The sequence below is a fragment of the Armigeres subalbatus genome, chromosome 1, assembly GCF_024139115.2.
Source record: "Armigeres subalbatus isolate Guangzhou_Male chromosome 1, GZ_Asu_2, whole genome shotgun sequence".
Lineage (NCBI taxonomy): Eukaryota > Metazoa > Arthropoda > Insecta > Diptera > Culicidae > Armigeres > Armigeres subalbatus.
The window spans coordinates 17,998,601-18,025,948 of NC_085139.1; the positions used below are offsets into that span (position 1 = coordinate 17,998,601).

General features: G+C 43.0%; 1 protein-coding gene across 2 annotated transcripts in view; it reads right to left on the reverse strand.

The window, feature by feature from the left end:
- Nucleotides 1-27,348, reverse strand: part of LOC134222341 (uncharacterized) — an 86,465-nt gene that overhangs the window by 822 nt on the left and 58,295 nt on the right. For both annotated transcript variants that reach the window (XM_062701509.1, XM_062701503.1), the window contains exons 5-13: nt 22,596-22,712; nt 5,219-5,356; nt 5,020-5,154; nt 4,747-4,951; nt 4,540-4,659; nt 4,327-4,472; nt 3,971-4,240; nt 3,759-3,890; nt 3,351-3,674 (exon numbers count right to left, since the gene is read on the reverse strand). In XM_062701509.1, the coding sequence (XP_062557493.1) occupies nt 3,351-3,674; nt 3,759-3,890; nt 3,971-4,240; nt 4,327-4,472; nt 4,540-4,659; nt 4,747-4,951; nt 5,020-5,154; nt 5,219-5,356; nt 22,596-22,712 (1,587 nt within the window). The remainder of the gene's footprint in view (nt 1-3,350; nt 3,675-3,758; nt 3,891-3,970; nt 4,241-4,326; nt 4,473-4,539; nt 4,660-4,746; nt 4,952-5,019; nt 5,155-5,218; nt 5,357-22,595; nt 22,713-27,348) is intronic.

Consider the following 27,348-nt stretch of genomic DNA (forward strand, 5'->3'; position numbering starts at 1 on the left):
GGAATCCCACGGGATTCCATTCGGATTACGACGGGGTTCCATTCGGAATCCGATGGGATTCCATTCGGAATCCGACGAGATTCCATTCGGAATCCGACGGGATTCCATTCGGAATCCGACGGGATTCCATTCGGAATCCGACGGGATTCCATTCGGAATCCGACGGGATTCCGTTCGGAATCCGACGGGATTCCGTTCGGAATCCGACGGGATTCCGTTCGGAATCCGACGGGATTCCGTTCGGAATCCGACGGGATTCCATTCGGAATCCGACGGGATTCCATTCGGAATCCGACGGGATTCCATTCGGAATCCGACGGGATTCCATTCGGAATCCGACGGGATTCCATTCGGAATCCGACAGGGATTCCATTCGGGATCCGACAGGGATTCCGTTCGGGATCCGACCGGGATTCCATTCGGAATCCGACGGGATTCCATTCGGAATCCGACGGGATTCCATTCGGAATCCGACGGGATTCCATTCGGAATCCGACGGGATTCCATTCGGAATCCGACGGGATTCCATTCGGAATCCGACGGGATTCCATTCGGAATCCGACGGGATTCCATTCGGAATCCGACGGGATTCCATTCGGAATCCGACGGGATTCCATTCGGAATCCGACGAGATTCCATTCGGAATCCGACGAGATTCCATTCGGAATCCGACGGGATTCCATTCGAAATCCGACGGGATTCCATTCGGAATTTGACAGGGATTCCATTCGGAATCCGACAGGGATTCCATTCGTAATCCGACGGGATTCCATTCGTAATCCGACGGGATTCCATTCGGAATCCGACGGGATTCCATTCCGGAACCGACGGGATTCCATTCGGAATCCGACGGGATTCCATTCGGAATCCGACGGGATTCCATTCGGAATCCGACGGGATTCCATTCGGAATCCGACGGGATTCCATTCGGAATCCGACGGGATTCCATTCGGAATCCGACGGGATTCCATTCCGGAATCCGACGGGATTCCATTCGGAATCCGACGCGATTCCATTCGGAATCCGACGGGATTCCATTCCGGAATCCGACGGGATTCCATTCGGAATCCGACGGATTCCATTCGGAATCCGACGGGATTCCATTCCGGAATCCGACGGGATTCCATTCGGAATCCGACGGATTCCATTCGGAATCCGACGGGATTCCATTCGGAATCCGACGGGATTCCATTCCGGAATCCGACGGGATTCCATTCGGAATCCGACGGGATTCCATTCCGGAATCCGACGGGATTCCATTCGGAATCCGACGGGATTCCATTCCGGAATCCGACGAGTTCCATTCGGAATCCGACGGGATTCCATTCGGAATCCGACGGGATTCCATTCGGAATCCGATGGGATTCCATTCCGGAATCCGACGGGATTCCATTCGGAATCGACGAGTTCCATTCCGGAATCGAAGGATTCCATTCGAAATCCGACGGGATTCCATTCGGAATCCGACTGGATTCCATTCGGAATCCGACTGGATTCCATTCGGAATCCGACTGGATTCCATTCGGAATCCGACTCGATTCCATTCGGAATCCGACTCGATTCCATTCGGAATCCGACTCGATTCCATTCGGAATCCGACTGGATTCCATTCGGAATCCGACTGGATTCCATTCGGAATCCGACTGGATTCCATTCGGAATCCGACTGGATTCCATTCGGAATCCGACTGGATTCCATTCGGAATCCGACTGGATTCCATTCGGAATCCGACTGGATTCCATTCGGAATCCGACTGGATTCCATTCGGAATCCGACTGGATTCCATTCGGAATCCGACTGGATTCCATTCGGAATCCGACTGGATTCCATTCGGAATCCGACTGGATTCCATTCGGAATCCGACTGGATTCCATTCGGAATCCGACTGGATTCCATTCGGAATCCGACGGGATTCCATTCGGAATCCGACGGGATTCCATTCGGAATCCGACGGGATTCCATTCGGAATCCGACGGGATTCCATTCGGAATCCGGCGGGATTTCATTCGGAGCCCGACGGGATTCCATTCGAAATCCGACGGGATTCCATTTGGAATCCGACGGGATTCCATTTGGAATCCGACGGGATTCCATTCGGAATCCGACGGGATTCCATTCGGAATCCGATGGGATTCCATTCGGAATCCGACGGGATTCCATTCCGAATCCGACGAGATTCCATTCCGAATCCGACGGGATTCCATCCTGAATCCAACAGGATTCCATCCGGAATCTGACGGGATTATATTCTAAATCCGACAGAATTCCATTCGGAATCCGACGGAATTCAATTCGGAATCCTACGGGATTTCATTCGGTATCCGACGGGATTCCATCTGGAATTCTGCGGGATTTCACCTGAATTTCGACGGGATTCCATCCGGATTCCAAAGGGATTCCATCCGGATTCCAAAGGGATTCCAATGAATCAGATTCCACTAGGATTCTGACGGGATTCCATCCGGAATCTGACGGAATTTCATGCGGATTATGACGAAACTCCATGCGGATTATGACGGGATTCCATGCGGATTCTGACGGGATTGCATCCGTATCCAACGGGATTTCATCCAAAATCCGACAGAATTACATCCGAAAGCCAGCGGGATTCCATTCGGAAATCGACGGGATTCCATCCCGAATCCAACGGAAATAGAAATTAATTCGGAATCCGACGGGATTTCATTCCGAATCCGACGGGATTCCATTCGGAATCCGACAAGATTCCATTAGGAATCCGACGGAATTCCATCCGGAATTCTTCGGGATTTCACCTGGATTCCGACGGGATTCCATCCGGATTATGAGGGAATTCCATGCGGACTCTGACGGGATTGCATCCGTATCCAACGGGAATTCATTCGGAATCCCAACAGGAATCCATCCAAAATCCGACAGAATGACATCCGAAATCCAGCAGGGTTCTATCCGGAATCTGACGGGATTACATTTTAAATCCGACGGAATTTCATTCGGAATCCGACGGAAATTATTTCGGAATCCGACGGGATTCCATTCGGAATCCAGCGGGATTCCATTCGGAATCGCACCAAGCGATTACCTCAATTCGTTTGTTATTTAATTTTTCATGGACAATTACAATCTTTGGCGAAATGCGACTTACATAGTAAGGGTTCTTTCTAATTCATAATGGAAAAAGCATGCTATGAAGATAATATTTAAGTTTTGTTTCTTGCATAGTAACAAAATTTGTGTGACCCTTCCAAATATTTGTTGAGCAAAATCCTCTCACTTTATTTTTTGATGAGCACTTTCTCGCCATCAGAAAAGACAAACATCTAAATCCTTCCCAGCGTATCCATTCCACCCAGTCCCCAAACTGTACTCACCTATAACGGTAACGTTTGCCATAGTCTTATGAATGGTGCTGGTGCCACCTCCCCCAAAGCCACCATTGCCTCCACCACCCGTCGCTGACGACGATGATGCACCAGCTGCCGACCCGGCGCCTCCATAGCTCCACTGGCCGGCCTGCGGGTGCTGCTGCTGCTGTTGCTGCATTCCGGGCCGATGGCACGAATCGCCCACATACACCTGCACCTGGTTTCCCTCGATTGGCACGTAGCTGATGCAGACGCCATGCTGCGAGCTCAGGTGCTTCGCAATGATGAACGTCGTTTGGTTCTCCTGCCAGTGGCCATGGCAGGTGTACGCTGGAAAAACACGGAAAACGAATCAATCAACACCCGCTGGAGGGGGTACGACGAATGCCATAGGGTGGGCATAAGGAAACTCACTTTCGTCTTCGTCGTTTTTACATTTTGGCTTAACTTCTATTACAGTGTTCTCGTTACATCCTATGAATAAACGTCTGTTGGTATTGTGATTAATATTACATCCCATTGTTTCTCTACGAGCTCGGGTAGAATCTGGAAAAAATAAATGTTTGGATTGGCATTACGCAACTCTAACAGTACGTTGGCCAAAGACGACGACAGCGACAACTCACCTAAACTGTAAAAGTCTTGTGTGACATTATCACTAGGCTGCGTCGCAGCTGTCCGCCTCATACGCGAGAAAGCTTTCCGCTTCTCCAGACTGCTGTAGTAGCCTTCCGCACTTTCCTGGTTGCGGAAGCTGACCACTTCCCGATGCCGGTGCATCCGGCTCTTGTTGTTGTGATTTCGTTTGTGCCTTGAAATCGTCGATGAAGGAATGAGGAAACCTTTAATTGAGTAGTATCCTTCCATTGGACAGATCTGAGTCTCGGGGTTATTAGCTGTTCGGGTTCGGGGAAGATTGAAGACGCAATAAATTTGATTAGTCTAGATTGGCTGGTCTCGGTTACGTGCTGCGCTCAATTACCTAATAAAGTAACAAACGGCGTCCGATGCACGTCGAAATTTTCAGTCGTACACGCATCCTCTAACCTAGCTGCGGGCGTTCCCATCTGTAGCTCAGCTACGTGAGTATCTCGTCGATAGAACATTACACACATGTACCCAGAAGTGCTAGAAAGAGAACGGGGACAATCAATCGTCAATTAAGTCTAATTGAGCTGAGATTTTCGTTACTCACCATCCAGTCGTGTGATGAACGACGGCCATCATCTCGGTGGCCGTCTGTTTGTTGATCTGCTCGCATAGTGCTCGCGCTTCCATGTACCCACTTGGCTTCACAATGTGCAACGATCCATCGCTGTGGGATAAGTAGCGATCAATTAAGCAAATGCTCGGGACGATAAGCCTAACGGCATGCTATATCATGCTTGCGCAATTCACTTACCTCTGATGGAATATGAAGTTAGCGTTTCCCATCAGCGCATGCCAATGGCGGGGCCCTTTGAACCAGGCCGGGAAATCGCACCGCTCGGTCATTGGAGCACGCTTCAGGGTCATGATGCGTGAACCGACTTCGGCACTCTCCAGTCCGTTACAGGTGGCGTCTCCAGACTGGGCCAGCTTGTATTCGGCGTCGGCATTCGGTGCACCTTTAATTATTTATTATGAACAGGATCATTTATGGGTTCGAATTTAAATGTCTAACAACTTATCCTACCTGATCCACTGATCTTGTCGTACACAAAACACCTGTACCGGTCCTCATTAGAGATGGCATGGTTGTGCGACACCAGTCCGACGAGATACCGGGCATTACCATCCTTCCACCCGGCCAGGCAGGTCAGTTCTTCCACTATTTTGGTTTTTGAGATTAGAATTATTATGTTTGGTAAAATCGGACTTGATGCTTCTGTTACCTGTGCTCTCCGTGCCCGGAACGTCAGGACACGCCTGGAAGTTCAACAGTAACCTGCTGTCCTCCGTGCACATGTCCATCTTCGAAATCGGGTTCTTGCACTCCCCATGACCTCGGTTGTAGGTGAAGGTGAAGGATCCTAGGGAATGGATAAACAACAGCGTTAATTTACAACTGGCTTTAATATTACCTAATAAATATTTGGCTCCCTAAATTCGAAGGAGAGAGAAGAACCCTACTTGACTAGACGGTACGGGTGGCCTACGTCAGCAAAGCTGCGACATTCAATTTCCAGAGGCCTACGCTGCAAATTCCGGCTTTGCAGAAAAGGTGTGATGGTAATGCCGACAAACAAATGTCACCACAAGTCTGTCATGAGGTTCCCTCAGAATCACAAGTATGAGTACTACATACATGGCTTTACAGCATGGACTCTACGAGATGAATAAAAAGGAGCTCATTGCCAAGATGGAGGGTTGCGGCCTCAAGCCTGTCGCCATCCACAAAATAACGGCAAGACGACCCGATCCCAAGTTCGTCAGCGTCAACTGCGGCTATGAACATCGGGTCACTACGAAAGGCTGTCCGAAGCGGGCGGAATTTCAGGAAATCCAGAAGAAGGCTTCCATCAGGACCCTGCCGGAGATGAACCATGTCCCTGCTAAGCGAGGTGAACTATCCTGCCATCCCACCCCTCGGTTGATCAAAATGGTCGTTTGACAGAAAAGAACATTTGGCCGAAATGGACATTCTGCCGAAAGCGTCGTTCGGCTGGACTCGTCATTTGGCCGAAAAAGTAGTTTGGCCGGAAATGCCGTTTGACAAGAAAGGACATTTTCGAGCAGAATGGCTCTTTACTGCCAAAATACCATTTCTACCAAACGGCATTTTCGGCCAAATGATCTATTCGGGCAAACGACATATTAAATCAAACGACCATTTTGACCAAACAGCATTTTCCGAACTACCTGTTTAGCCGATTTTCTCTTTCAACTGAATGTCACTTTCGGCCAAATTACATTTTCGACCTTATTATCGTTTCGGACAAACTTTCAATTTGGCCGAATGGAATTCAGCTAGATGACTAATGGTTTTCAGAAAACGTCATTTGGCCAATCGATTACCCTTCCACCCAAATGTTCATTTTAAGTTTTTTAAATACTAAAAATTTTTCCGTGAAAATTGCGCAATTTACGGAAAATTCCTCGAAGTATTTCCAAAGAATTTTTCATAGATTTTTTTTAAACGCTTGCACATTCCAAGGAATTTTAAATTAAATCCAAACAATTTTTGTTGAAACCCACATTTTAAATAGTCTTCCGCGGAAACTCTGAAAATTTTTTCGTGGAAATTACAAAGAGTTTCTCATGGAAACAGACCGTGTACCTCTTTTGAGCGCATTAGCCTAGTCCTGGAGTGAGAGGATTTTAATCAAACCTGCATTAGCGTCTGTTCCCAATGTTAGGAGCGGCCCAAAACAGCGCCAGGCTATCAGTGACGACCGAAGAAGAATACGGTGTCACGTCTGCGTATCGCAGCCCTGATAAGGCGGCATACCTAAAAACAAACAATCAACCACGGAAAATGTAATCAAGAATACCGGAATGAACAATTGGCAAATGATACGACAATGTTTAATGGTAACTGATTGGAAACTCGGTACTTGGAAGGTTAGGACCATGTTAGAACCTAAACGAGTAACACTTCTTGCTCGAGACGGTCGAAACGGAAATTGCAGCGTTTCAGGAGGTTCAATGGCGAGGAACAGGAGAACGCGAATTCCGCTCTGTGGGCCAAGTTGCGGGTACCTTATTTAAGTTTCACATTTAATACACTGGTGGTTAGCAGCAACGTCGAATCATTAGGTGAAGACCGGTAAGTAATCATATCTGTGTTTTGAGGCAAGGGAAAGCTCTTCAACTACAGCTTGAGCAAACCATACGCACCAACCAACAACAAACCCTTTGATGTAAAGGATGAGCGTCTAGACAAGACCTACAGAGAAAGCCCAAAACGCGACGGGAAATTCATCATCGGTGACGCAAATGTACATAACGTAGGAGAAGAGTTCTTCTGTGCAGTCATTGGAAAGGAAAGCCTCCACGCACCTACCAATAACAACGGCCTGAGGCTAGTCAACTATACCGCAGCCAGAGGAATGGCTATCAGTAGCACCTATTTTGTGTTCTCAAATCGATCATGTTTTGGGGGACGGTCGACATTTCTCCAATCTCACATATGTGAGGACCTTCCGAGACCCAAATATCGTTTCTGACCACTATCTGGTGGTATGTAAGATTCGCACAAGGCTGTTCAACATCACCGGTTCTAGGCGTGAGGGAACCATGCAGCTGAACATACAGGCGTTGCGAAGCAATTCACTCATGAGTTCGACGAACGACACAGCTGTAGAAATTCTGAACGCATTGTGGCAACAAGTCAACGAGGCAGTCAAAACAAAGGCCACAGAGGTACTTTGGTATCACACAACCAACGGAAAGGCTAGCTTGATGTGGAGTGCCAATAATCAACAGATAAGAAAAACCATGCCATGACCCGTAGCTCGTAGCGGCTACATGGCCAAATAAAAACGATATAGAGAACTAAGGGCAGCTGGGAAAAAATCCACCAGCGCAGCGAAAGAAACGTGGATACGGTAGAGGAAAGCTTTGCCAGAAACAACGCGCGGAATTTCTACAAAACGATCAACAACATGCGCAAGAAAAGCGCAACGGCGCCAGTCCGAACTTCTACGAGTTGGAAATGGACAACTGAACGAAAAAAAATCCACCAAATGATTGAAATAATTTGGGAGGGAGAAAAACTGCCTGTGCATCTGGCTTGATGGGCCAATGTTTTCTATCTACAAGAAAGAACACAGCCTCGTGATGGAAAGCAAAATATCAGATATCCTGCAACAGATCTAGGAACGATCGCCACTGATCGTCTTTTTTGCTTTCGGCAGATAGTCCAAATCAAACCGCCAACCACATCTCATCGAGGCGATCCCTTTTCAATGCGGTCGAGTGCAATAAAACGTTGTAGCAACTGATTGATTGATTATTCTTAATAAACTGGTCCTTTTTATCTAATAATCTGCGCCGCGACTTTTAGTGCAAGTCCGAAACAATATTTTCCCCAACGGCTCCGAATATGTGAGAAAACATTGGTCCTTCGAGCCAGATTACCGTTGGACGATCGACTGTTGGACAATAAAAGTGTGATGTGGACAATAATCTACCGGTCTTTGGAATTTGAACAATAGAATGGTGGCTGATCGAAATCCGCCATCTTGCGAAGTGGCTCTACCGAGCAAAGACTGTGGATGCTGCTGAACCATAGCTAATTTGATTACGGAGACCAACAACTAACGCTGAACGACGGAAGTAGGATTGGATTGTGGATGCGAGTGTGACAAATCTGCTGGCACCGAGAGACCGATAAAGGGCAGGAAAGTTGAGCTGCATGTGAATTATGGAATCGCCATCCATGAGGCGCCAAAAGAAGGTGGGAATTTTAATAAAATGGTGGTTGAAATAACTCTTTGATTTGCATGCGAAACGATCCCGGAGTTCAATTGACGGTTCAATTGATTCTGCTGGCTATGTTTTTGCTTCGGCTTCCACCTGGTTGGCTCCCCTCGATGCAGTCAATTTTGGTCGATCTTTCTTCTGTCATTTGTAGGCTATCGAAGTGAATCGCGAGCGCGGATTTCGAGTGATAAGTGCTAGTGAATTTGAATGCTATAGAAAGTGCATATAACGCGAACGAAGAACACCCTTAGTGAAGTACCCTTAGTGAAGTGGTTCGAGAGTGATATACAAAAAATTCGAGTGACCTAAAGGAGCTAACAACAACGTCAGGTTCGAAGTATCTTCGAAGGCGTGAAAATGTTCACCACTAGGTTCGAGCGGAAAAAACATGAAGCACAAACTGAAGCAAGAATTCAAATCTTGGAGGAGGAGATGTAGAAAATGTATGTGCTGCGAAGAAAGATCGAAATAGGGTAAGACGGTATAATATGCCCCCCCTAAGGCAACTCCTTGATAACTTTTTACTTTTCAATGCAATTTAAGGAAACTTTGTGTTATTTGGTAGTCCAGGAAGTCGCAAATTTATTGCCCGTGAGTAGTCATACAAAAATATTCCAAATAACACGTAATAAAGCTTTTTTGAAAAGTCGTGAAAAAATTGATTTCAAGAAGTGCCTGGGCAATACGCCCCACCTTAACCAGAGACGTTTCATAGCCCTTCATTAGTATTTTATCATTCTCATAATATAAAGGTTATAAATCCTTATGTGCTTGACATTAAAAAACCAACATAAGTCCATTTAAGCAGGTTGGAATTACATTTCAAAAGTTTCCATATAATTTGGTAGCAACTGCTGCAAGCTCGCTGCGCTTGTGTCCAGTTGGTAAGGGCATATCGTCCTGCCTACACTGGGGCGTTTTGACCAGTGAAACATATTTTTGAAAAACGTTACATTTTTAAAGATGGAAGCAATTTTATATCATATTAACCACTGAGAAAAGTTATTTGGTTGCCCAACTGAGTGTTCCAGTGCAATTTTTGTGGACAGTATGCTAGCATCGCTCCAGAATGTTGAGCAAACAAATATTGAAAGTTACATCAAAACTGTAACTTTTTGTATTTTTCTATTATTTTTATTACGTAATACAAAAATACTCCCATATACATATTCACATAGGATGATGGTTTTACAAATATTTATAGGTACCAACAGATTTTGACCCTTAGTTAGTTATAGTTTTCTAGAAATCAAAGTGGGGCGTTTTGGCCAGGTGGGGCGCATTATACCGTCTTACCCTACTGACAGAGGAAGCTGATGGAAGAGAGGTGGCGGATTCCAAGGATAACCCAGCGGAATTGAAAGCTCGCTTGGCGGCAGCAGCAGCGGCAGCAGCAGCGACAGTAGGATCACAGTGCTACTATCCAGCAGGCTGAAGACACCTATTGTGAGTTAAAGTCGTCTTTGCATCATCCGTGGCCACGATCATAGCGGCTTCAACTGGCCAATCATCAGTCAAGCTTCTGGAGATTCGCTTACCAAGTTACGGCGGCAAAATCCGGGACTGGGTAACTTTCCGGGACATGTTCCAAAGCTTGATACACCGCAATAAACAGCTTTTTTTATATCTATTGCGTTTATTTGACAGGCTCAAGCGTGTATAACACTTAACGGAGCCGAGACTCTTAATGAGATTTACAATCGATATTATCTTACATACAGGGTGTTCAATAAGTTCGAATACACTTTCAAAAAATGTTTAAAAATTGAGATTAAATTATTTCTTTTCCCGGTTGCATTTCATTGGAAGTATTGTTTATAAGGAACGTTTATAACATTTCTTTAGGAATGACTTCTATTTTATACTTCTTCGCGAGCTTCAAACGTTTCTAAAGCCCATCGCAAGCGGCACGTACGGTCTGCATGGGCATTTCGTTCCAGATTTTGAGAATTACGTCTTGAATTGGTCCAAGTTACTGACCTTGTATTCGTACAGCTTTAACATAATAAATGACCAAACAAAAAAGTTAAGAGGGTTCAAATACGGGAAGCTGGGAAGTCGCAATGTTTTGTCCAAAAAGGCTAAAATCGCAATTTCCGTGTATAACGGATTATCGTCCTATTGGAACACGTAGGGCTTATCTCCGTCTTTTCACCGGACCACTGGGGGCATCAATCGTCATCAAAACCTCAGTTTTGTAATACACCGCAATGATTTTGACCTCCAAAAAAAGCTATTCATGATGCCCCAATCCATTTTCAACGCGCGTAATAAACAAACAACAAGTGACAGAATGTCAACACCACACACATCCGAGAGCGTATATATACCGCTAACGCTGACACCAATCTTTCTTCTTCTTCTTCTTCTATCTTCTTCTATATATATAAAAACCAATCTATGTATGTATGTTCGCTAACTACTTCTGAACCACTTGGCCGATTTCAACCAAATTTGGTACAGACATTCTCTATCCTCAGAGGAAGTTAACAAAGGGGTGGGATGGTCATGTAGAAAAGGGGAGGGTGGTGGGAGGGTTTTGTTCAGAAAACGAACAATTCTGTGTAACTTTCAACTCCCAGGACCGATTTCAACCAAATTTGGTACAGACATTCTCTATCCTCAGAGGAAGTTAACAAAGGGGTGGGATGGTCATGTAGACAAGGGGGAGGGGTGGTGGGGGGGGTTTTGTTCAGAAAACGAACAATTCTGTGTAACTTTCAACTCCAGGACCGATTTCAACCAAATTTGGTACAGACATTCTCTATCCTCAGAGGAAGTTAACAAAGGGGTGGGATGGTCATGTAGAAAAGGGGAGGGTGGTGGGAGGGGTTTTGTTCAGAAAACGAACAATTCTGTGTAACTTTCAACTCCCAGGACCGATTTCAACCAAATTTGGTACAGACATTCTCTATCCTCAGAGGAAGTTAACAAAGGGGAGGGATGGTCATGTAGGAAAGGGGGCGGGGCGGTGGGAGGGGTTTTGTTCAGAAAACGAACAATTCTGTGTAACTTTCAACTCCCAGGACCGATTTCAACCAAATTTGGTACAGACATTCTCTATCCTCAGAGGAAGTTAACAAAGGGATGGGATGGTCATGTAGAAAAGGGGGAGGGGTGGTGGGAGGGGTTTTGTTCAGAAAACGAACAATTCTGTGTAACTTTCAACTCCCAGGACCGATTTCAACCAAATTTTGTACACATATTCACTACGAGGAGGTAATCATATGGGAGGGATTTGGGAAAGGGGAGGGGTCTGGAGGAGGGGTTTTGTTTAGAAAACAGGCAATTCAAAGTAAATCATGAACCCCTGTACCGATTTCAACCAAATTTGGTACACACATTCTACATCATAAGGAAAAGATAACAAAGGGGATGGGATGGTCATTGGAAAAAAGGGGAGGGTATAGGGGGAGGTGTTGTCTTTGGAAAACGAGCAACTCAGTGTAACTCCCAACCCCCAGGACCGATTTCAATCAAATTTTGTACACATATTCACTATGAGGAGCCGATCGTACGGGAGGGAAATTTGGATAAGGGGGGTAGGGGTCTGAAGGGAGGGGTATTGTTCAGAAAACGGGCAATTTAGTGTAACTTCTGAACCCCTGTACCGATTTCAACCAAATTTGGTACACACATTTTCTATCCCTAGGAGAAGAGAACAAAGGGGGTGAAATGGCCGTTGAGAAAAGAGGAAGGGTAAAGGGAAAGCGGTTGTCTTTAGAAAACGGGCAATTCAGTGTAACTCCTGACCCCCAGGACCAATTCTAAGCAGATTAAATGATTAAATCATTCAACTCTATGATTAAAGATTATGATTAATGAATTATAATTTTTGAAAATGATGACTGATAATGATTAATGATTAAATTCATTTTTGACAATAATTAACGATTATGAATAATAGATGAAAAAAACCGTTGGATTATGATTAACGATTACCGATCGTGATTAAATGTTGACACACTATGTGTATGGTTAATGATTAACGATCGATATGATTAATGATTGATGATTATGAATGATCAAATTGCATAGTGATCCATAATCGAGTAACCTTTATTCCAAATTTTAAAAGGTATGATAATTATATGATAATGATTCAAGATTAATAAATAAAAGCAAGGTATGCAATGATCCAATGTTCCAGCATAACTTCTGTACCTTGCCCGATTTCAACCAAATTTGGAACAAACATTCTTTTTCTTAAGAAGGCGAAGATGACAGGGATCGATCAACTCAACACTTCATCGAAATCATGGTTTGCCCAGAGAAAAGCAATGATTAAAGTGTTTCCTTCTGGACGGTAAATGTGATCATTTCTTTAAAATAGACGTTTTTCCGGAATAAGGCATCGGTGTATGTTTTTCCTTCTTTAGAAATAGACGTTTGCCCGGAATAAAGCGATTTTGGGTTTGATCCCATTTTCAAAATCAGTCAATGTTTTCAAATGTAATCTACCTTCTTTTAATCAAATGATGAAATATCAATAAGAAAACACAATTATCCTTTTGACCTATTCCAATTCCGATGGTGAAAAAAACTGCGAATTAAACTGGCAACTCCGAGCAAGGCCGGGTACATAAAGCTAGTACTAATATAGAATATGTATATTGGGCTTACAAACACAATGATCAAACATTTGTATTCGAACTTATTGAACACCTTGTATTATCAACAGTTAGTAAGGGAAAGGGACAAAGACCAAGATACTCGTGTCGACTCAAGGTTAGATTGCGTAATTTGATGATGGACGGGGTTGGGATTTAGGTTTGAGGTATTTCAGCTGTTCATCCGGATATTGCAATAAACAGCTTACAGATGAAGATAAATTTACTTATCTTAGATCGTCACTCGTGGGTAAAGTACTGCAGGGGATTCGGACAATCGAGATTAAGTCGGCGAATTAAACTATCGCCTGGGAACTGCTGAAAAACGGTATGAGAATCGAAAGCTCATTGAGAAAAATTATTTAAGCTCTTTTAGTGGAATGTCTTCAACTGTCTAAGACAAGTTTAGTACTTTCCATTTAATTCCACTACGTTTTGTTATCTTTGCAGATACGTATTTCGAACTCAACTATGAGGCCGTCTTTAGTGTCTCATCAAGTACGAGACACTGAAGACGGCCTCATAGTTGAGGTCGAAATACGTATCTGGAAAGATAACAAAACGTAGTGAAATTAAATGAAAAGTACTAAACTTGTCAAACACAGTCGAAAGCTTATTGTTAAGTCTTATATCGATGCGTTATTTGCAGTGGAACCATTACGAAAAGAGAACTATGAAGCTTTGAGCCAACTTATTAGCGAATATGAGCGAAATCTGCAAATGCTGGATAAAGTAGGAGAAGATACATCGAAATGGAACACAATCCTCTTCCACATGATGTGCTCGGGCTAGATCCTAGACTAGATCCTGCGACTCAACGAAATTGGGAAACCCACCATAGCTCAACGGAAGTTGCTAAATACATGGAGCTGATGGATTTCTTACACAAACAATGAGCAATACTGCAGTCAATCACTCCAGTCAGGCCAGTTCAAGTCGAGATGAAAGAGGCCCAAATTCGCTGTAAGCCACATGCAGGTGTCCGTCCCAACTTCCAACCTAAGTCCATTTTGTTCTGCAGTGCCAAAGATTTATGAGGATGAAAATTCCCGAGCGGTACGAGAAGGTGCAACGTTTTGGGCTGTGTCTGAGCTGTCTGTCTCCATCGCACATGGTTCGAGTATGCATGGCTGGCGTGTGTCGGCACTGCCAGAAGAAGCACCATTCACTCCTCCACTCAGGAGGGCCCAGCGGTACGAGATCCTCGATCTCGATCTTCCTCCGGCCCACAAGTTCATTTCCAATCGCAATCACAAAATCGCTTCCGCAAACACAACAACCACCTTCCACCACAGACCACACAGTTTCCCTACCTGTCACCATGCACACTGCCACTCGACAAGTTTTGTTATCGACTGCGCTAGTTCGCTTTTTGGACAAGTATGGAAATACTCAACTAGCAAGAGTTCTTTTGGATTCCTGCTCGGAGTACTGTTTCATCACAGCAAGTCTTGCTCAACGATTGAAGTTGACTGAAATTGCCAGCCACCTATCTGTAGCTGGAATCGGATGCTCTGTCGTCAAATCTACGAAGAAAATGGAGCCTATGATAGCTCCACGATCATTCCGCATCTCATCCTATGCGGAAAACATCCAGTTCCACGTGCTACCTAAGCTGACCTCCGAGTTGCCAATCCTCCAAGTCAACCTTCAGAAGTTTGCCTTTCCACATTGAATCGATTTGGTGCACCCGGATTTTCATGAACCAGGTCCGATTGATATCATCGCGTTCCTGGAAATATGTTGAGATTTCCAATATAGTAACCTATTTCTGTTCCACTATCGAACTTGAGAGCTTGTTGCTAAATTTTGGAAGCTGGAGTACGTTATCAGTTGAGGAGACATTATGCGAAAATTATTCGAGAAGACAACAATACGAGACGCCTGACGATTATTAGTCAGTTGGGAGATTCTAAAGCTATCGCGTTGAAAAGACTTCACTGACGGTTTGCATTGAAGGACCAGCTGAGAGCACTTTACGTGGAATTCGTGCAGGAAAATATTTCAATGAACCACATGCGCGAGGTCAACAACGAAGAAAACGTGATACCCACGTATTATTTACCTCACCACGCCGTACTCAAACCCGAGAACACTACAACGATGTTGAGAGTTGTGTTTGACGCTGCTTGTTTATCCAGTACTAGAGTGTCTCTGAACGATTGGATTAACGGTCGGACATGTGGTGCAGAGTTATTTATTGTCCACCATTTTCCGCTTTCGATTATGGGAGTATGTTCTAGTAGCGGATATTCAAAAAATGTACCGGATGGTCAAGGTCAAAGGCAGCAGGGACTATGTCCAAGGGCTTGAAAACTGGCCTTCTGCGAGTTGTGGGGCTTGCCTAGGATGTGGTGGATGCTGTTAAACATCTAAAAAAAACTGCATGTATCCGCAAGTAGGCCCCACCAAAGCGACCATGTGCCACTCAAAGCGCACAAGCCCGAGTCCTGGTGTTCGGTGGGACGCTAAACATCCCTGACACGACGGCCCTCCGACGAGACAGAATGTTTGCGTAGGCCCAATAAGCCGCCTGGAAAACCAATAATTACGAACAATATAAGAGATAATGCGACTCGATATAATCGGCAAAGACCTAGGAGACGAATAAAGGATCACGATTGGAAGCTTGGAACATGGAATTGCAAGTCACTAGGTTTCGCAGGTTGCGACAGGATGATCTACGATGAATTACATCCCCGCAACTTCGACGTCGTGGCGCTGCAGAAGATTTGCTGGACAGGACAGAAAGTGTGGAAAAGCGGGCATCAAGCGGCTACCTACTACCAAAGCTGTGGCACCACCAACGAGATGGGAACCGGCTTCATAGTGCTAGGTAAGATGCGCCAATGCTTGATTAGGTGGCAGTCAATCAACGCAAGGATCTGCAAGCTGAGGATTAAAGGCCGTTTCTTCAACTATAGCATCATCAACGTGCACTGCCCACACGAAGGGGGACCCGACGATGAGAAACAAGCGTTCTACGTACAGCTGGAGCAGACATACGATGGATGCCCACTGCGGGACGTCAAAATCGTCATCGGTGACATCAACGCACATGTAGGAAGGGAGGAAATGTATAGACCGGTCATCGGACCGGATAGTCCGCACACCGTATCGAATGACAACGGCCAACGATGCATAAACTTCGCAGCCTGCCGGAATGGTAGTCCGAAGCACCTTCTTTCCCCGCAAAAATATCCACAAGGCCACATGGAGATCACCTAACCAAGAAACGTAAAACCAAATTGACTACGTTCTAATCGACGGTAAATTCTTCTCCGATGTCACGAACGTCCGCACTTACCGCAGTGCGAATATTGAATCCGACCACTACCTCGTTGCAGTATGCCTGCGCTCAAAACTCTCGACGGTGTACAACACGCGTCGAAGTCGTACGCCGCGGCTAAACATTGGACGGCTACAAGATGGTCGACTAGCCCAAGAATACGCGCAGCAGCTGGAAGTAGCACTCCCAACGGAAGAGCAGCTAGGCGCAGCGTCTCTTAAAGATGGGTGGAGAGATATTCGATCAGCCATTGGTAGCACCGCAACCGCTGCACTTGGCATGGTGCCCCCGGATCAGAGAAATGACTGGTATGACGGCGAATGTGAGCAGTTAGTAGAAGAGAAGAATGCAGCATGGGCGAGATTGCTGCAACACTGCACAAGGGCGAACGAGGCACGATATAAACAGGCGCGGAACAGACAAAACTCGATTTTCCGGAGGAAAAAGCGCCAGCAGGAAGATCGAGACCGTGAAGAGACGAAGAAACTGTACCGCGCTTATAACACACGAAAGTTCTATGAGAAGTTGAACCATTCACGTAAGGGCCACGTGCCATAGCCTGATATGTGTAAGGACATAAACGAGAACATTCTTATGAATGATCATGAGGTGATCCAAAGATGGCGCACTATAGGATTTCGGGCGGTCATTAATCGAAAATGTCATGTCTTCCGAATTATTTTAAAATATTTTCTCTCCATTGTCAATACTCTAATTAAGAGAAATTCTGAATTTGAAGTCTCTAGGTGCACTAGTTCCAAAGATATAAGGTGTCAAAGTCAGAAATGGGTAAAAAGTTAACAAATTTCCTGAAAAATATTTTACTTTCAACTATTTATTGAAATATTTTCTTAATGTTTTTTCTTTAATGTTAATACATCATTACAAAGGTAATTGTATAAGCTTTAAAATGGTATGCAAAAACTAATGGTTACATTGTGAAAAAAATGAAAAAATGCGGAAACAATATTTTTTCCAAAAACGACGCTATTTTCAACTTTGATAGTGAAGAACTTTTTTCCTCAGAAATCCCCAGGTTCTTTTATGATGCACATCAAGGACGAAGCTTCGACTAAAATTTCCCGAAATAATTTCTTGCCAGTATTTGCAATTAACAGAGTTAAATCACTTTGATTTTTTTCATTTATTTTTTTACTGTGTTTTGCCTCTCTCGTACTCCAAGGTTAATGCTCATTCCAAAAACGAATGTTTGATAGAAGGCCCGAGATCCGTAGTGGTATATATCAACTAACTCAGCTCGAAGAATTGAGGTGATGTCTGTATGTGTGTGCATGCGCGTCTGTATGTATGTGCGCAAATCGCCATTTAGACGCTTATTTGTGTACGATTTTCTCGCAACAAGTTTCATTCGACGGGAAATCTAGTCCCATCGTTTCCTATTGAAAATGGGCCAGACTGAACTATGGGCTCAAAGGGTATGGTCAAAATACATGTATTGGTAATAACTTCGACTTTATTTATAACAATTTTTTAACTTTTCAAAGGAGTGAATGAATAAAACCCCAATACAATGCAGCACAACGGTAACGGTAACGGAATTTATATATTTCCTGTCAAATTTTACTGGTTCCGTCGCCATTCCGCTGAATTGCGTTTGGGGCTTGAGTGGTTTGAGTCATTTCCTAAACCTATTTTCTGAGCTATTCATTAGCTACTGATGGAGAACTAAATATGAGGTTTCATAGTATGTAAATATTTATAAATCTCATGGAATCAATAATTCCCGACATGTTTATTGCAAAAGTAAAGACGAACAATATCTTAGTTAGTACGGAGAGTATGAAATTCTTGCTAGTGTTCATGAATGTCTGGCTAAAGGTAGGGAAATATTTATTCACTCATCTACACTTTGAGGTTCACTGGCTGAACAACCAGCGGAAAGTCAATATAAAACAAGACGCAATTTAGAACCCATAATGCAAGAAAATGATCGAGCGAGGCAAATGTTTACATTTTTCTTCGTGCCTTACATGAATCAGCGCTATGTTAAGCTCGATTTGGATAACGAGGAGACATTGGAAAAAATTCACTTAGTTATTCTTATGCCATGCGTAATTTTGTAATATTTGAAGATTTTTAAAAGTTCTTTATCCTCTGATACTTTAGATGAATTCATGTCATCTTCCATCGTTGATGGAATTGAAGAAAATATCATTAAAGATTTAAACCTTCACACAGAAAAGAATGATGCTATATATAACTTGTAGAAATCATGAAAACAAATCAAAAATAATTTAAATAGTGTTGTTATTCAAATTGAAAGAAATTTGCTTTTCGGAACAATGGAGCATTGTGGAATGAATGAATGTTCACATTTTTGAGAATATATTATTCTCATTTATTTTTGAATAACTTGTACAAATGTCATGGGATTGCGATTTCTAATTTGCTAATACCCTTTTTCAAAAGTTATTTCCAATTCTGATTCTTTAAGAAAATTGTTTAACTATTTTTAGTGGAATGTTTTCACTGTCATAAGACGAGTTTAGTAAAATTCCATTTTATTCCACCAACTCGTATTAGTTCTACATATACGTATTTCGACCTGTTAGGACGTCTTCAGTGTCTCGTACTTTACTCGTTCTTGACTTCTGATTCTTTGATTAACATTTAATGCTTTAGGATCCTTCAGAACCTAGTACTTTGTCAAACAGATTGTTCTAAATACAAATTGTGAGGCATGAGAGTAAGAACAAAAAATATCACCGAATGTCATGAAATTAATGTCTTTTAACATTAATTCGGTTCTCTCGCCGCCAACTTCAGATTTAGAGCAATGAAAAGTTATTAGATTTATTGGTAGGGGAGGCGTTTTGTTACTTTCTTCCCACAAAAATGATTACCTTCCGCAAAAATATACAAAAATATATAGACGACAGTCCACAAATGAGGATGGAGAAGGGGGGAGGTTCATGATGTCCATAAATTGCTGTACTTAGTTTTTGTACAACCCCCTTCCTTCTCCTCAAGAAAACATATAAAATTAAACTTCCTAAATTGGATTGCTTTGTCACGTTAATCGAATTTATGAAAAAAAATATTACGTAATTCATAGACGATCCCTAAAGGGGGGGGGGGTGTTAGAAATTATATATTCATGCTATTTCGACCATACACAGCTAAAGCAAAGTGGAAAATCACTTGAAAAGTCCAATTTTATTTTTGACCGCTCGCTTGTATGGGGATCCCCCATAGTGTGGCGGCAGCACTACGAAGAGCACCTGAATGGCGATGTGGCAGACGAAGATGGCGGTATGATGATGGACCTGAGGGAACGCGCGCATGAATCCAGGAAATCCAGGGGGAGATTGGCCTGCTGAAGAACAACAAAGCCCCTGGAGTTGACCAACTACCAGGAGAGCTATTTAAACACGGTGGTGAGACACTGGCTAGAGCGCTGCACTGGGTAATTACCATGATTTGGGAGGAGGAAGTTTTGCCGCAGGAGTGGATGGAAGGTGTCGTGTGTCCCATCTACAAAAAGGGCGATAAGCTGGATTGTAGCAACTACCGCACAATCACATTGCTGAATGCCGCCTACAAGGTACTCTCCCAAATTTTATGCCGTCGACTAGCACCAATTGCAAGGGAGTTCGTGGGGCAGTACCAGGCGGGTTTTATGGGCGAACACTCCACCACGGACCAGATGTTCGCCATTCGCCAAGCACTGCAGAAATGTCGCGAATACAACGTGCTTACACATCATCTATTCATCGACTTCAAAGCCGCATATGATACAATCGATCGGGACCAGCTATGGCAGCTAATGCACGAAAACGGATTTCCGAATAAACTGATACGGTTGATCAAAGCGATGATGGATCGGGTGATGTACGTAGTTCGAGTTTCAAGGGCATTCTCGAGTCCCTTCGAAACCCGCAGAGGCTTACGGCAAGGTGACGGTCTTTCGTGTCTGCTATTCAACATTGCTTTGGAAGGGGTAATACGAAGAGCAGGGATTAACACGAGTGGTACAATTTTCAATAAGTCTGTCCAGTTATTTGGCTTCGTCGACAACATAGATATTATAGCACGTAACTTTGAGAAGATGGAGGAAGCCTACATCAGACTGAAGAGGGAAGCCAAGCGGATCGGACATCAACACGTCGAAGACGAAGTACATGATAGGAAGAAGTTCAAGAGAAGACAATGTGAACCACCCACCGCGAGTTTGCATCGGTGGTGACGAAATCGAGGTGGTAGAAGAATTTGTGTACTTGGGCTCACTGGTGACTGCCGAAAATGATACCAGCAGTGAAATTCGGAGACGCATAGTGGCTGGAAATCTTAGGTCCTTTTACTCCGCAAGACGCTCCGATCGAATAGAGTTCGCCACCGTACCAAACTGACAATCTACAAAACGCTCATTATACCGGTAGTCCTCTACGGACACGAGACCTGGACGATGCTCGTGGAGGACCAACGCGCATTTGGAGTTTTCGAACGGAAAGTGCTGCGTACGATCTATGGTTGTGTGCAGATGGCGGACGGTACGTGGAGGAGGCGAATGAACCACGAGTTGCATCAGCTGTTGGGAGAACCATCCATCGTTCACACCGCGAAAATGGGACGACTGCGATAGGCCGGGCAGGTAGCCAGAATGTCGGACAGTAACCCGGTGAAAATGGTTCTCGACAACGATCCGACGGGCACAAGAAAGCGAGGTGCGCAGCGGGCAAGGTGGATCGTTGATGGAAGATGGAAGATGACTTGCGGACCCTCCGTAGACTGCGTGATTGGCGACGTGTACCTAGGACCGAGCCGAATGGAGAAGACTCTTATATACCACACAGGCCACTTCGGCCTTAGTCTGAATAAATGAATAAATAATAAATATGAAGGAAGTGCGGGTCTATTCTCAACAGTGTATCGTAATTTTAGACATGTCTATAGGCTCCAAACATAATAATATGTCGTATAATATATTAAAGCGTCATATTGTAGCACCCATGAATTTCAGCGTCGAAAATAGGTGAGCCAGCTCAGGGCTGAAAACCTCTAAAAAATACTAAAAAACAGCTTATCCAGATTTAAAGTACGGAAAATCAGATAATTTTTTTGTTTACAACAAGTTTTGAAAAACGTCATCAAGAATCGAACAGCTAACACCATACACATGAAACATAAGCCCCTTTGAAAAATTGATATAAATATTTTGTTCATTTTTTAGTCGTAATTGAGTATGATTTCAATTAGTTGCATTCAATGCCGACAAAAAAAATAACCATAAACTGTCACACGGCGCCACGCCGATAGTAACTAATCGATTCATTTCTATTCAATTATGGATTCTGTTTTCCCAATCCCAGATATGAACCGGACGCCGCACAAATTCTCATATCAGTCCAGATCAATTTTCGCTTCTACGAATGTGCAATAACATATGAGTAATTTGCAACCTGCACGCACTCCATCGGATGGTTGGTTTTGGGAATAAAACAGAGCAAAAAATCGCATACCGAATCGATGTGCTGTGCTTTTCCGTTTGGCTGCCTGCCCAATCGTCCTGTCAGAAAATGGAACAAGTTGCCTAATTGAAATTAGGAGTCCTCATACATACTGGTACTAGTGAGTGGGTACATATAACGTGGCGTGTGGCATCATTTTCGGGCTTCGCAGTTTACTGCACCACATCAAAGCGCGGTTCAGTTCTTCTCTCTCTTTCCCCACAACCCTTGGAGTCTATCGACGGACACACTGAGGCAGAATACCATTTTCAATTACAGAATGTCAAAAGAAGTTTCCCAAAGTAACAAAAAAAAATTACAAAGAAAGTTATGAATTTTTTTTTTCTAAATATCTTACCAAACATACTTTGACAAATAAATGAATACATAACAGATTTTGTCCAAGAAAATCAGTATTCCACCACTGTGTGCCGCGATAGTTTAACATGGTGGAATTTCGTTATGGTTAGATACTCACCCGCCAGTGGACACTTGATGGGCTCGGGGTTGATCTTGAACATACTGTAGAGTAGTGCATCGCCGGGGATCTGCTCGCAAAGGTAGTGCAACGTTTCGCGTCCCTTGCATCCCATACCTGGAAAATCATGAGGGTTTTGTCATGGGATCATTGAGGGGGTTGAGGAAAAACGAAGAAAATCGGTTAGCATAAAAATACCTGAACTCGGAACTTATCAACACGAGAGAGAGAGAGAGTGAGGCACCATAATACCAAACATAAAACTGTTTTGAGGAACTAAAACTTCACCGTCCACCGTGTCGCTGGCTGCGTTATGACATGGCAGCTGAATAAATGCTCCATAATAAAGTACAGATTTTTCGAAAATGAAATTTAATCGAGATATAAACGGTTGTCAATAATGAGTAACGTGTTGAGATGTCCCTAATTTGAAACCAATTTCAAACAGCTGTTCAATATTTCGGGACAATGAAGCAATTGATATTTAACAAGAAAATTCAAACAAAACTTTACTAAAAAAAAACAAGTAAGTGACATACAATATATTCATCTGACTGACTGGCAGTATTATGAATCAAATCTGTTTTATTATGGGACACATTTATTTTCTCAATATTGAATTAAAGCTTTTGCATTAACCACCGCAAAACACACAACACAATTGCTCTACATCTATAACTGTGTGGCAGACGGTAAACATGTACAACTAAAGAAATGAAAGAGTTATTTATAGCTAGCTAGCTAGATAGAAAGATAGATAGATAGACAGATAGAGAGATAGCACAGTGCCAAATAGTCTGTGATGTGTTAGCTGAATTATTCGAGCTCCTTCGACCGTTTTCCTAATTGATTTGCTGTCCCGGCTGGTATGCGCATATCAACTACCATCTGGATGGATACACACTACAGTGGATTCGTCCTGGATGCCTGTCTGTACGTACGTATGTGAGTACGTGTGCATGCATGGACAGGGTTGAATAATTCAACTAACAGCAGCCACAGCGACACCGAGATCAAGCAAGTATGAAATGACTAAAACGAAATATGCGCTGGTTTCCGGTAAGTTTGACATGGTATCATCGGCCACTCACAGAGTCACGTTCGCGAATGTGTATTTTTTTTTTTTGTTCTTCCTCATACTCTTATTTAGGATCGATAGGATTTATTCGCAAGCATACAGTTCGTTTCGCAGAAATGAAGGAAAATTGGCAAATTATCAGCCGGCTGCACGTTGTTCGTTCGGGTTCATTTTCTGGTTCGGTTGCCCTTTTTCCCCGGAAAATAAAACACTCACATATTGCATTCCAACCAACGAAATAAAACAAAAAATCCAAATCAGGAATGAGACAGAATCACAGAATATCAATTCACGAACACAATAGAGAGAGAGAGCAATAGAGACAGAGCACATGTAGACAAAGGACACAAGCGAAATAATCACGTTGATAGTTCCCAAATCATATTTACGTTTTAGTCATTTAATGCTTCTTTTGAAAGGGGGACAGAAACTGAAGCAGTTAGGGGGAAAACCAGGAAATAATGGAGACACAATATACAACCGAAAATATAAAACTAATTAGAGGAGAGTAGAGTGGCGGTGGTGAAGCGAAATTGGTGTACCATGTGATTAACTATTGAAGCGGGTTTTGTAGTTCTCTATATTCTGTTTGTAGGATTTGATAGGCCGATTGTACATGTTGGAAAAGCTATGAAATCTTATCAACTTCTTGTTTAAATAATTAGAAAACTTAATAGAATAATTTCCTTTTCACGAAAACAATCCAAAAGAGATTTTCTTGTGTTTGAATCAAGTAGCAATGTTATTTTTTTAATCGTCGAGAGTTCGTAAAATTATGATACTTCCACAGCATGCACAATGCGTACTATGACGTGTGTGCGACCCATCACCATGCGAATCGCGGGTATTAATTCGAATCTTGATAAGTCATTTTACTAGATATCAAGATTTTTATTCAAATGAGAAACTCAAATAGAATAATTTGTTTACAACATTTTGAAAAATGGGCGTTGTTCTTCTGTTGGAAAAACTTGTGCCGGTGGTGAAACGCAAATTGGTAGGCAGGAATAACGCACCAGGCGTCCGCTTTTTGTATGGAAGTGGGTGGATTTGAGACACATTGCAGATTTTTATGTACATTGCCTCTGAAAAATGTGAGGAAGAATGTTTTAAGGCTTGTTCTCTTACTATACTTCTGAGTCTATTATTTCAACATTTCAAACTTCTAAGAGGCTGCATTTTTTAGGATTTAATATAGATGCATGAATCTTAAATACGATAAATATAGAAAGTTACGTACCCAAGTAGCACATTTCTATCGAATCTGGTTACAGCAACTTGATTGTGACCAAATTCGGTCGAATATCAGTTACGGCAGCCGACCTGAAACATGTGTGCTACTAGGGTATAGTGGTTTTTACTCGAATAGCTCGTAAAAAAATTGTAGATTTGCATGATTCGTCTTCAAAATTATTCAGGAAATGCATTAAATACTAAAGGAAAAAGTTGTACTTGCTTAACGACTGTAGGATCTTTAGCTTTAGGAATTTCTTTCAGCCTTGACAGTCTGTAAAATATTTTAAATAATAACTTTTCTCGGTTCAGCACCCTAATTCTACTACTTACAGAGGCTCGCTTTTTTATTAAAACATTATTATTTGAAATATTTTTTAGATTCCTTGGAAAAGGTTTCATATAAAACTGAAACCGTCGGATGTAAAGGCAAACTCGTTTGCAGCAATGCTTTTACAGACTGCCAAGGCTGAAAGAAATTCCAAAAGTTTATGAACGTTGCTAACCATTTTCCATGTGTTTTTCTTAACAATAGTATGCCAATGTTCAATATCAAGACGGATCTACAACATCCCAATCACTATTTTCACTTTGATAAAAAGAATTGATACTAGAATGATATGTGAATCACCAAAAAGTAGTACTGAAAATCAGAAGGGTTATATACAAGATACGACCGCCCGACCTTAACTACGAAAAACAAGTTATAAGATGACTAATTTGCTTAGAGCTTAGAGTGATTGAAATTTTGACTTTTTCGCTTCCCTATGCTTGGACGATAACATTTGCTGTTTAAATGAACCTCCCAATTGGTTGTAATTCAAGTACGAGCAGTTTGAAAATTGTATGGAAATTTGTGGCAGATCGTTTCGTGAGGCGGCCCATTGACTATTTAAGGGGAGGTCCCCAAGCGCCGGACACCTCCCAATACCGGACACTTCTCAAAACGACACGTTCAGAGGTTCCTCCTTCATCTTATTTAGTACAAAAGAAGCTATTGAAAAGGCTTTGTCCGGCATGGAATATCAGATCTTCATGTTGTAAACCTTGTACAAAATTTGAAATTGAACAAAAATGCTTATAATTTTGATGTTTCGCGTTATTCTAGATGGTTTGAATCAACAATATTAAAATTAATCTAATGCATTCTGATTATGTGGAGATGGTCAATATTAGCCATATTTTTAATAATGATCATTATTCGTTGGATGTACCATGTAATTGTGGGCATTGCCCTTGTTAGTAATCAATCACCCCTTGCTTACATGAACATGTCCAGCATCTATAGCACTTTTTCATGAACACTACTTTTTGCTTCGGCCGCGGTCATTGCACTGGTTCTATTGTTCAACTTTTTGTGCAAATCTCCGCACAAAAATAGTGCGCGAGAACCAATCGCACCGGACAGCAGTCGTTACTAGATTCTAAAATTTCTGAACACAGCGCACTGCTCAAGAGAGGGAAGGGCCGTTTTGCCGAATACCGTTCGGCCGAATGCCATTTGGCCGAAAGTTGTTTGACCGAATATACCATTAGGCTGAACAGACTATTAGGCCGAAAGTCATTTGGTCGAAAGGGTCATATAGCCGAATAGGTCTTTTGGCCGAAAGAGACATTTGGCCGAACGGAGACGAGCCAGCCTCGGGCTGAAAGTGGCCCTAATAAAGATACAAAAAAAAAACATTTGGCCGAATAGGTCATTTGGCCAGATGTCTCATTTCTCACTCCTTACTGTGAAAAGTGAAAAGTGAGAAGTGGGTAGAGAGACATCTCACTTATCACTTCGCATTACTCACTTTTTACAGAGAGAAAATCAGGCCGAAACTCATTTGGTCGACAGGGACATATAGCTGAAAAGATCATTTGGCCGAATAGGTTATTTGGCAGAATAGGACATTTGACCGAATAGGTCATTTGGCCGAATGTAAAATTTGGTCGAATTGGACATTTGGCTGAATAGGACGTTCGGCCGAATAGAACATTTGACCGAATAGGACATTAGGCCAAACAAGACAGACGTCTCATTTCTCACTGCTCACTTTTTACTATGAGAAATGAGACGTCTCACTCCTCATTCCTCATTTCTCACTCCTCAATGTTGAAAGTGAAAAGTGAGAAGTGAGAAGTGGGTAGTGAGACGTCTCACTTATCACTTCGCATTACTCACTTTTACTGTGAGAAGTGAGAAATAAGGAGTGAGAAGTGAGACGTCTCACTTCTCTCTCCTCATTTCTCACTTCTCACAGTAAAAGTGAGAAGTGAGAGATGAGTAGTAATACGTCTGTCCTGTTCGGCCAAACGTACTATTCGACCAAATGTCCAATTCGGCCTAATGTCCTATTCGGCCAAATCTCCAATTCGGTGAAATGTCCTTCTCGGCTAAATGTCCTACTCGGCCAAATGTCCTATTCGGCCAAATGTTCTATTCGACCAAATGTTCTA